At 37.6% G+C, this 12,593-nt stretch overlaps 1 protein-coding gene across 1 annotated transcript in view; it reads right to left on the reverse strand.

Annotated features, from left to right (window-relative positions):
* Nucleotides 1-12,593, reverse strand: part of LOC138748010 (mucin-19-like) — a 64,049-nt gene that overhangs the window by 29,922 nt on the left and 21,534 nt on the right. The window contains exons 18-22 of the mRNA XM_069907710.1: nucleotides 11,674-11,741; nucleotides 10,664-10,720; nucleotides 8,653-8,700; nucleotides 4,741-4,797; nucleotides 760-816 (exon numbers count right to left, since the gene is read on the reverse strand). Of these exons, the coding sequence (XP_069763811.1) occupies nucleotides 760-816; nucleotides 4,741-4,797; nucleotides 8,653-8,700; nucleotides 10,664-10,720; nucleotides 11,674-11,741 (287 nt within the window). The remainder of the gene's footprint in view (nucleotides 1-759; nucleotides 817-4,740; nucleotides 4,798-8,652; nucleotides 8,701-10,663; nucleotides 10,721-11,673; nucleotides 11,742-12,593) is intronic.

The following is a 12,593-nucleotide window of genomic DNA, read 5'->3' on the forward strand; positions in this document are numbered from 1 at the left end:
GGCACAATCGGATCGCTAATTCATTGCCTCTATTCAGTAAGTGTCCGACTTTCCGAGAGTGTGATGTAAATTTTTGAGTCAAACAATCAACTATGCCACTGAAGAGGGTAGTAACTGAACATTTGTCAAAAGGTTACTTTTTTCATGAGCTGGTGAAATGAAAGAATGGGTCTTCCCTTGGCAAAAAAAACTGACTTCTAAATTAATGTTTGATTGCTGGATTGAAATCAGCCGATCCTGATTAGATGTGTGATTGAACAATGCTCTCTGCTGAGATTACTCCTCATGAAAGTAAGGAGAACAGTGAAGATCAGAGGACAACCTCTCACTTTGCATAAATTTTAAACTTCTAAATTTAAATTTAGACATGCAGTACGGTAACAGGGCAATTCGGCTCACGAATCAGTCAAGCTGAATGACAGCCAATAGACCTAGAACGCCGGAATGATTGTAAGAGTGAGAAGGAAATGAAAACCAAACAGATGTGGGAAAATGGTTCTAACTCCTTGCAGAGTTGTCTTAATCGATCACGGTTCCCTGGCACATAACAACGTTACAGTAACTGCTCTGCAAGCCATGACTCCTTGTCGAAGATCATCATGAACATATTTTGAATTTAACAAGGAGCAATTGCATGCGGACTTGTTCGAGGTGAAAATTAATGCAACCCTTTTTTACGGAAATGAAACGTACACGAAACTGCAATAGAGGAGTTTTTGTATATCTCGTCTACAGCCATTCAAAGACGTGATCACATACCTGTCGTGGAACTGGTTGTTGTGTAGGTGGTGCTAGCTGTGCTCGTTCCAGTAGTTTCTTGTGAAAGAAAAAGAAAATGTTTTAAAAACCACCCCATGTTCCTTTCAATGCTATTCAATTGAGAGCCAGTGAAATTGGAACAGAAATTATGATCATTGGAAAAATAGATTTTGATTCATGCGAATTAAAAGTGTTTGGAATACAGAATCTGGTTGCATTTGGAAATGTCAGGAGTTGTATCCTCTGTTTGTAATACTGTCATCTCCCCATCTTCTCCATGTTATTTGGAAATGATGAGCTTCCATCGTGCAAAATGTCAGAATGGTTTTGGAGGAAACAACATTGTATTTCACTTGTATATGTTTGAAAATGAATGCATGTGGAGATTTGTTAATTTTTGGAATATGATGTAGGGAGACGAAAACAGGAAACATCTATTTGAGCAGGAAGATGCCATCTTCCACTCTGATATCAGTTTTGACGTGTCAGTATTAGTATCCTGGACGTGATTGAATCCTCTGTGCTGAGAGAATGATTTGATGCAACTCCCAATGTTATTAAATTTTCTTAAGTGGGTGATCAGACTGTTATTCAGTGATATTTATTTCTCTGGCATTTATATTGAGGTGAGTGAAGATTTAACTAGTGTTCAAATGTGAATTTGTTTAGATTTACATGGCCACAGGAAAGGAGCATGTTGTTGGACAAACAAAATTATGAAATGTGCAGTAAAGGAACATTGAAATGTATATGCACTCACCTGTTGTGGAACTTGTGGTTGAAGGAGTTGTCAAGGATGTTGTTTCTATTTGTGGGCAGAGTGGGAGAGAGAGAGAGAGAGAAGGCAAATACATTTTTAGTGGGAAAATGCAACATGAATTTTAAGGAAATGTTTCAAATAATTGAACATCATGCAAACCAGAGCATATTTAGAATTTGCTGGATTTCTACTTCAGCTCAACATTGACATATGGTTGACAAATCATATTATGCATGATATTACTCAATTTTTCAGGGTACGTTTTTGTCCAAATCTGCTGTGTTCACTTTTTTTGTTACAGATACAAATGCAATTGGGTTTAGGTAGACTGAAGGATTAACATTACAGAAAGTACCAATCAGCAATAGATTAGGTGAAAGGGTCTGGACGATAAAGTTCAGTGAATTTCCTAAAAAGCACTAGTTGAATGCATTGAAATCCACGTTATGTGAAAGATGACAAGCCTCATTGCTGATCTTGATAAAAGTCAGCTCATCGGATCCATAATTCATTGCCTCTGTTCAGAAAAGTGTCCCAAATTCCATCAGTGTGATGTAAACATAGAAGAAAAACTATCAAATGTGAAACTGAAATGGTAGTAATTGTACATAGATCACAAGGTTATTTCTTTCAAGAGCTGGTGAAATGAAAGAATGGGTCTTCCATTGTCAAAGAATCTGACTCCTAAATTAATTTTTGATTGCTGGACTGAAACCTGCCAATCATGATTAGATATGTGATTCAGCAATGCTCTTTGCTGAGCTGGTTACTAGTCATGAAAGAAAGGAGAACGTTAGAGGAACGGCATGGGGACAGGACATTTCGGGCCATGGATCCGTGCAGCTGAATTACACCCAATTGAACTAGAATGATTGTAAGAGTGAGATGGAAATGGAGCATCCAGATGGAAACTACACAGAATTGGGCACATGTTATAAACCCCTTACAAGGAGTGCCCCACTCTAACACTGGTCGCTGACGCCATCACTACGTTGCACTAAATACTACGCACACCATGCCTTCCTTGATGAAGATCATTATCGACTTAATTTGAATTGAACAAGGAGCCATTGCATTTGGACTTGTTCGAGGTGAAAATTAATGCATCCCTCTTTACAGAATTGTGATGGACATGAAACTAAATTAGACGTGATTTTGAAAATCTCGACTAAGGCCATTGAAAGACATTCTCACCCACCTGTGGTGGAAGTGGCTGTTGTCGGCGTGGTGCTCGTTCCAGTTATTTCTTATGAAAGAGAAAGTAAGTGTTAACAACCACTCCATGCTGCTTTCAATGCAATGAAATGTGGAGCAAATGAAAATGGGACAGAAATGATGATCAATGCAAAAGTCGAATTTGAACCATGCGAATTAAAAATATTTGGCATCCAGAATCAGGTTATAGTAGGAAATATCAGGAATTGTATCCTCTGTCTGTAACACTGTCATCTCCCCATTTTCTATGTGTTATTTGGGAATGATGAGCTTCCAAAGTGCAAACTGTCACAATGGTTTAATCGAATTTAAAATTGAAATTCACGTTTGTGTGTGAAAATAAATGCATGTGGAGAATTGAGAATTTTTTGGAATTCAATGGAGACAAACGAAAAGAAGCAAGTGTGCTCCTGTACCTGCAATCTGTTACTGAGCAGGTGAAAGATGACATCTTCCTGTATCAAATGAATTCTGACTCTTGACCTGGACTTGTGTGAATCCTGGGTGTTGGCAGAATGATTGAATCCAGCTCCCCATTTTATTTTATTTTATTAAACTGGTTATCAGGCTGTTATTCAATGAAAATTGATTTGTCTGGCATATATATTGGGGTGAGAGAAGATTTAATTGATGTTCAAATGTGAATTTGATTGGTGTTGCCTAGCTACAGTAAAGGAGCATTTTGTTGGAGAAAAAAAGGATGAACTGTGAATGTAATATGTTTTTGAAGTAAAGCAATATTTGTGTCAACATATTGAAGGGATATGCACTCACCTGTTGTGGAACTTGTGGTTGAGGGAGTTGTCAAAGATGTTGTTTCTATTTGTGGAGAGAGAGCGCGATAGAGAGAGAGAGAGAGAGAGAGAGAAAGCAATGCATTATTAGTGGGAAAATGCAACTTGAATAGCATGACTTGGTAATCAAATTTGTTGTTAATCAGCAAAAACTTTGACTTTTTAATCACCTGCATATCATTGGAAAGTATATTTTGCATGATACTTTTCAAATTTTCAGGATACATTTTTGTCTGAATCTGCAGTGATCACTTTTTATTTTACAGATGCAATTGCGAAGGAGAATAGGTAGACTGAAGGATTAACATTACAGAAAGTACCAATCAGCAACAGATTAGGTGAAAGGGTCGGGACGTTAAAGTTCAGAGCATTTCCTAAAAAGCACTAGTTTAATGCTTTGAAATCCATGTGATGTGAAAGATGACAAGCCTCATGCTGATTTTGATAAAATTTGGCACAATCGGATCGCTAATTCATTGCCTCTATTCAGTAAGTGTCCCACTTTCCGAGAGTGTGATGTAAATTTTTGAGTCAAACAATCAACTATGCAACTGAAGAGGGTAGTAACTGAACATTTGTCAAAAGGTTACTTGTTTCATGAGCTGGTGAAATGAAAGAATGGGTCTTCCCTTGGCAAAAAAAACTGACTTCTAAATTAATGTTTGATTGCTGGATTGAAATCAGCCGATCCTGATTAGATGTGTGATTGAACAATGCTCTCTGCTGAGATTACTCCTCATGAAAGTAAGGAGAACAGTGAAGATCAGAGGACAACCTCTAACTTTGCATAAATTTTAAACTTCTAAATTTAAATTTAGACATGCAGTATGGTAACAGGACAATTCGGCTCACGAATCAGTCAAGCTGAATGACAGCCAATAGACCTAGAACGCCGGAATGATTGTAAGAGTGAGAAGGAAATGAAAACCAAACAGATGTGGGAAAATGGTTCTAACTCCTTGCAGAGTTGTCTTAATCGATCACGGTTCCCTGGCACATAACAACGTTACAGTAACTGCTCTGCAAGCCATGACTCCTTGTCGAAGATCATCATGAACATATTTTGAATTTAACAAGGAGCAATTGCATGCGGACTTGTTCGAGGAGAAAATTAATGCAACCCTTTTTTACGGAAATGAAACGTACACGAAACTGCAATAGACGACTTTTTGTATATCTCGTCTACAGCCATTCAAAGACGTGATCACATACCTGTCGTGGAACTGGTTGTTGTGTAGGTGGTGCTAGCTGTGCTCGTTCCAGTAGTTTCTTGTGAAAGAAAAAGAAAATGTTTTAAAAACCACCCCATGTTCCTTTCAATGCTATTCAATTGAGAGCCAGTGAAATTGGAACAGAAATTATGATCATTGGAAAAATAGATTTTGATTCATGCTAATTAAAAGTGTTTGGAATACAGAATCTGGTTGCATTTGGAAATGTCAGGAGTTGTATCCTCTGTTTGTAATACTGTCATCTCCCCATCTTCTCCATATTATTTGGAAATGATGAGCTTCCATCGTGCAAAATGTCAGAATGGTTTTGGAGGAAACAACATTGTATTTCACGTGTATATGTTTGAAAATGAATGCATGTGGAGATTTGTTAATTTTTGGAATATGATGTAGGGAGACGAAAACAGGAAACATCTATTTGAGCAGGAAGATGCCATCTTCCACTCTGATATCAGTTTTGACGTGTCAGTATCAGTATCCTGGACGTGATTGAATCCTATGTGCTGAGAGAATGATTTGATGCAACTCCCAATGTTATTAAATTTTCTTAAGTGGGTGATCAGACTGTTATTCAGTGATATTTATTTCTCTGGCATTTATATTGAGGTGAGTGAAGATTTAACTAGTGTTCAAATGTAAATTTGTTTAGATTTACATGGCCACAGGAAAGGAGCATGTTGTTGGACAAACAAAATTATGAAATGTGCAGTAAAGGAACATTGAAATGTATATGCACTCACCTGTTGTGGAACTTGTGGTTGAAGGAGTTGTCAAGGATGTTGTTTCTATTTGTGGGCAGAGCGGTAGAGAGAGAGAGAGAAGGCAAATACATTATTAGTGGGAAAATGCAACATGAATTTTAAGGAAATGTTTCAAATAATTGAACATCATGCAAACCAGAGCATATTTAGAATTTGCTGGATTTCTACTTCAGCTCAACATTGACATATGGTTGACAAATCATATTATGCACGATATTACTCAATTTTTCGGGGTACTTTTTTGTCCAAATCTGCTGTGTTCACTTTTTTTGTTACAGATACAAATGCAATTGGGTTTAGGTAGACTGAAGGATTAACATTACAGAAAGTACCAATCAGCAATAGATTAGGTGAAAGGGTCTGGACGATAAAGTTCAGTGAATTTCCTAAAAAGCACTAGTTGAATGCATTGAAATCCACGTTATGTGAAAGATGACAAGCCTCATGCTGATCTTGATAAAAGTCAGCTTATCGGATCCATAATTCATTGCCTCTGTTCAGAAAAGTGTCCCAAATTCCATCAGTGTGATGTAAACATAGAAGAAAAACTATCAAATGTGTAACTGAAATGGTAGTAATTGTACATAGATCACAAGGTTATTTCTTTCAAGAGCTGGTGAAATGAAAGAATGGGTCTTCCATTGTCAAAGAATCTGACTCCTAAATTAATTTTTGATTGCTGGACTGAAACCTGCCAATCATGATTAGATATGTGATTCAGCAATGCTCTTTGCTGAGCTGGTTACTAGTCATGAAAGAAAGGAGAACGTTAGAGGGACGGCATGGGGACAGGACATTTCGGGCCATGGATCCGTGCAGCTGAATTACACCCAATTGAACTAGAATGATTGTAAGAGTGAGATGGAAATGGAGCATCCAGATGGAAACTACACAGAATTGGGCACATGTTATAAACCCCTTACAAGGAGTGCCCCACTCTAACACTGGTCGCTGACGCCATCACTACGTTGCACTAAATGCTACGCACACCATGCCTTCCTTGATGAAGATCATTATCGACTTAATTTGAATTTATCAAGGAGCAATTGCATTTGGACTTGTTACAGGAGAAAATTAAAGCATCCCTCTTTACAGAATTGTGATGGACATGAAAATAAATTAGACGTGATTTTGAAAATCTCGACTAAGGCCATTGAAAGACATTCTCACCCACCTGTGGTGGAAGTGGCTGTTGTCGGCGTGGTGCTCGTTCCAGTTGTTTCTTATGAAAGAGAAAGTAAGTGTTAACAACCACTCCATGCTGCTTTCAATGCAATGAAATGTGGAGCAAATGAAAATGGGACAGAAATGATGATCAATGCAAAAGTCGAATTTGAACCATGCGAATTAAAAATATTTGGCATCCAGAATCAGGTTATAGTAGGAAATATCAGGCATTATATTCTCTGTCTGTAACACTGTCATCTCCCTATTTTTACATGTTATTTGGAAATGATGAGCTTCCAAAGTGCAAACTGTCACAATGGTTTAATCGAATTTAAAATTGAAATTCACGTTGGTGTGTGAAAATAAATGCATGTGGAAAATTGAGAATTTTTGGAATTCCATGGAGACAAACGAAAAGCGGCAAGTGTGCTCCTGTACCTGCAAACTGTTACTGAGCAGGTGAAAGATGACATCTTCCTGTATCAAATGAATTCTGACTCTTGACCTGGACTTGTGTGAATCCTGGGTATTGGCAGAATGATTGAATCCAGCTCCCCATTTTATTTTATTTTATTAAACTGGTTATCAGGCTGTTATTCAATGAAAATTGATTTGTCTGGCATATATATTGGGGTGAGAGAAGATTTAATTGATGTTCAAATGTGAATGTGATTGGTGTTGCCTGGCTACAGTAAAGGAGCATTTTGTTGGAGATAAAAAGGATGAACTGTGAATATAATATGTTTTTGAAGTAAAGCAATATTTGTGTCAACATATTGAAGGGATATGCACTCACCTGTTGTGGAACTTGTGGTTGAGGGAGTTGTCAAAGATGTTGTTTCTATTCGTGGAGAGAGAGCGAGAGAGAGAGAGAGAGAAAGCAATGCATTATTAGTGGGAAAATGCAACTTGAATAGCATGACTTGGTAATCAAATTTGTTGTGATTCCGCAAAAACTTTGACTTCTTAATCACCTGCATATCATTGGAAAGTATATTTTTCATTTTACTTTTCAAATTTTCAGGATACATTTTTGTCTAAATCTGCAGTGATCACTTTTTATTTTACAGATGCAAATGCGAAGGAGAATAGGTAGACTGAAGGATTAACATTACAGAAAGTACCAATCAGCAACAGATTAGGTGAAAGGATCTGGACGATAAAGTTCAGTGAATTTCCTAAACAGCACTAGTTGAATGCATTGAAATCCACGTTATGTGAAAGATGACAAGCCTCAAGCTGATTTTCATAAAAGTCAGCTCATCGGATCCATAATTCATTGCCTCTGTTCAGAAAGTGTCCCAAATTCCATAAGTGTGATGTAAATTTATAAGAAAAACAATCAAATGTGTAACGGAAATGGTAGTAATTGAACATATGTCACAAGGTTATTTCTTTTAGAGCTGGTGAAATGAAAGTATGGGTCTTCCGTTGTCAAAGGATCTGACTCCTAAATTAATTTTTGATTGCTGGACTGAAACCTTCCAATCATGATTAGATATGTGATTCAGCAATGCTCTTTGCTGAGCTGGTTACTAGTCATGAAAGAAAGGAGAACGTTAGAGGAACAGCATGGGGACTGGACATTTCGGGCCATGGATCCGTGCAGCTGAATTACACCCAATTGAACTAAAATGATTGTAAGAGTGAGATGGAAATGAAGCATCCAGATGGAAACTACACAGAATTGGTCACATGTTATAAACCCCTTACAAGGAGTGCCCCACTCTAACACTGGTCGCTGTCGCCGTCTCTCCGTTGCACTAAATGCTACGCACACCGTGCCTTCCTTGCTGAAGATCATTATCGACTTAATTTGAATTTAACAAGGAGCCATTGCATTTGGACTTGTTACAGGAGAATATTAAAGCATCCCAATTTACAGAAATGTGATGGACATGAAACTAAATTAGACGTGAATTTGAAAATCTCGACTAAGGCCATTGAAAGACGTTCTCACCCACCTGTGGTGGAACTTGCTGCTGTCGGCGTGGTGCTCGTTCCAGTTGTTTCTTATGAAAGAGAAAGTAAGTGTTAACAACCACTCCATGCTCCTTTCAATGCAATGAAATGTGGAGCCATTGAAAATGGGACAGAAATGATGATCAATGCAAAAGTCGATTTTGAACCATGCGAATTAAACATATTTGGCATCCAGAATCAGGTTATAGTAGGAAATATCAGGAGTTGTATCCTCTGTCTGTAACACTGTCATCTCCCCATTTTCTATGTGTTATTTGGAAATGATGAGCTTCCAAAGTGCAAACTGTCACAATGGTTTAATCGAATTTAAAATTGAAATTCACGTTTGTGTGTGAAAATAAATGCATGTGGAGAATTGAGAATTTTTTGGAATTCAATGGAGACAAACGAAAAGAAGCAAGTGTGCTCCTGTACCTGCAATCTGTTACTGAGCAGGTGAAAGATGACATCTTCCTGTATCAAATGAATTCTGACTCTTGACCTGGACTTGTGTGAATCCTGGGTGTTGGCAGAATGATTGAATCCAGCTCCCCATTTTATTTTATTTTATTAAACTGGTTATCAGGCTGTTATTCAATGAAAATTGATTTGTCTGGCATATATATTGGGGTGAGAGAAGATTTAATTGATGTTCAAATGTGAATTTGATTGGTGTTGCCTAGCTACTGTAAAGGAGCATTTTGTTGGAGAAAAAAAGGATGAACTGTGAATGTAATATGTTTTTGAAGTAAAGCAATAATTGTGTCAACATATTGAAGGGATATGCACTCACCTGTTGTGGAACTTGTGGTTGAGGGAGTTGTCAAAGATGTTGTTTCTATTCGTGGAGAGAGAGCGCGAGAGAGAGAGAGAGAAAGCAATGCATTATTAGTGGGAAAATGCAACTTGAATAGCATGACTTGGTAATCAAATTTGTTGTGAATCAGCAAAAACTTTGACTTTTTAATCACCTGCATATCATTGGAAAGTATATTTTGCATGATACTTTTCAAATTTTCAGGATACATTCTTGTCTGAATCTGTAGTGATCACTTTTTATTTTACAGATGCAATTGCGAAGGAGAATAGGTCGACTGAAGGATTAACATTACAGAAAGTACCAATCAGCAACAGATTAGGTGAAAGGGTCGGGACGTTAAAGTTCAGAGCATTTCCTAAAAAGCACTAGTTTAATGCTTTGAAATCCATGTGATGTGAAAGATGACAAGCCTCATGCTGATTTTGATAAAATTCGGCACAATCGGATCGCTAATTCATTGCCTCTATTCAGTAAGTGTCCCACTTTCCGAGAGTGTGATGTAAATTTTTGAGTCAAACAATCAACTATGCAACTGAAGAGGTTAGTAACTGAACATTTGTCAAAAGGTTACTTTTTTCATGAGCTGGTGAAATGAAAGAATGGGTCTTCCCTTGGCAAAAAAAACTGACTTCTAAATTAATGTTTGATTGTTGGATTGAAATCAGCCGATCCTGATTAGATGTGTGATTGAACTATGCTCTCTGCTGAGATTACTCCTCATGAAAGTAAGGAGAACAGTGAAGATCAGAGGACAACCTCTCACTTTGCATAAATTTTAAACTTCTAAATTTAAATTTAGACATGCAGTATGGTAACAGGACAATTCGGCTCACGAATCAGTCAAGCTGAATGACAGCCAATAGACCTAGAACGCCGGAATGATTGTAAGAGGGAGAAGGAAATGAAAACCAAACAGATGTGGGAAAATGGTTCTAACTCCTTGCAGAGTTGTCTTAATCGATCACGGTTCCCTGGCACATAACAACGTTACAGTAACTGCTCTGCAAGCCCTGACTCCTTGTCGAAGATCATCATGAACATATTTTGAATTTAACAAGGAGCAATTGCATGCGGACTTGTTCGAGGTGAAAATTAATGCAACCCTTTTTTACGGAAATGAAACGTACACGAAACTGCAATAGAGGAGTTTTTGTATATCTCGTCTACAGCCATTCAAAGACGTGATCACATACCTGTCGTGGAACTGGTTGTTGTGTAGGTGGTGCTAGCCGTGCTCGTTCCAGTAGTTTCTTGTGAAAGAAAAAGAAAATGTTTTCAAAACCACCCCATGCTATTCAACTGAGAGCCAGTGAAATTGGAACAGAAATTATGATCATTGGAAAAATAGATTTTGATTCATGCTAGTTAAAAGTGTTTGGAATACAGAATCTGGTTGCATTTGGAAATGTCAGGAGTTGTATCCTCTGTCTGTAATACTGTCATCTCCCCATCTTCTCCATGTTATTTGGTAATGATGAGCTTCCATCGTGCAAAATGTCAGAATGGTTTTGGAGGAAACAACATTGTATTTCACGTGTATATGTTTGAAAATGAATGCATGTGGAGATTTGTTAATTTTTGGAATATGATGTAGTGAGACGAAAACAGGAAACATCTATTTGAGCAGGAAGATGCCATCTTCCACTCTGATATCAGTTTTGACGTGTCAGTATCAGTATCCTGGACGTGATTGAATCCTATGTGCTGAGAGAATGATTTGATGCAACTCCCAATGTTATTAAATTTTCTTAAGTGGGTGATCAGACTGTTATTCAGTGATATTTATTTCTCTGGCATTTATATTGAGGTGAGTGAAGATTTAACTAGTGTTCAAATGTGAATTTGTTTAGATTTACATGGCCACAGGAAAGGAGCATGTTGTTGGACAAACAAAATTATGAAATGTGCAGTAAAGGAACATTGAAATGTATATGCACTCACCTGTTGTGGAACTTGTGGTTGAAGGAGTTGTCAAGGATGTTGTTTCTATTTGTGGGCAGAGCGGGAGAGAGAGAGAGAGAGAGAAGGCAAATACATTATTAGTGGGAAAATGCAACATGAATTTTAAGGAAATGTTTCAAATAATTGAACATCATGCAAACCAGAGCATATTTAGAATTTGCTGGATTTCTACTTCAGCTCAACATTGACATATGGTTGACAAATCATATTATGCATGATATTACTCAATTTTTCAGGGTACGTTTTTGTCCAAATCTGCTGTGTTCACTTTTTTTGTTACAGATACAAATGCAGTTGGTTTTAGGTAGACTGAAGGATTAACATTACAGAAAGTACCAATCAGCAATAGATTAGGTGAAAGGGTCTGGACGATAAAGTTCAGTGAATTTCCTAAAAAGCACTAGTTGAATGCATTGAAATCCACGTTATGTGAAAGATGACAAGCCTCATGCTGATTTTGATAAATGTCAGCTCATCGGATCCATAATTCATTGCCTCTGTTCAGAAAGTGTCCCAAATTCCATAAGTGTGATGTAAATTTATAAGAAAAACTATCAAATGTGTAACTGAAATGGTAGTAATTGAACATATGTCACAAGGTTATTTCTTTTAGAGCTGGTGAAATGAAAGTATGGGTCTTCCGTTGTCAAAGGATCTGACTCCTAAATTAATTTTTGATTGCTGGACTGAAACCTGCCAATCATGATTAGATATGTGATTCAGCAATGCTCTTTGCTGAGCTGGTTACTAGTCATGAAAGAAAGGAGAACGTTAGAGGAATGGCATGGGGACTGGACATTTCGGCCCATGGATCCGTGCAGCTGAATTACACCCAATTGAACTAGAATGATTGTAAGAGTGAGATGGAAATGAAGCATCCAGATGGAAACTACACAGAATTGGGCACATGTTATAAACCCCTTACAGAGAGTGCCCCACTCTAACACTGGTCGCTGACGCCGTCACTACGTTGCACTAAATGCTATGCACACCATGCCTTCCTTGATGAAGATCATTATCGACTTAATTTGAATTTAACAAGGAGCAATTGCATTTGGACTTGTTACAGGAGAAAATTAAAGCATCCCTCTTTACAGAATTGTGATGGACATGAAACTAAATTAGACGTGATTTTGAAAATCTCGACTAAGGCCATTGAAA

This window comes from Narcine bancroftii, chromosome 13, assembly GCF_036971445.1.
Source record: "Narcine bancroftii isolate sNarBan1 chromosome 13, sNarBan1.hap1, whole genome shotgun sequence".
NCBI classification, from domain to species: Eukaryota; Metazoa; Chordata; class Chondrichthyes; order Torpediniformes; family Narcinidae; genus Narcine; species Narcine bancroftii.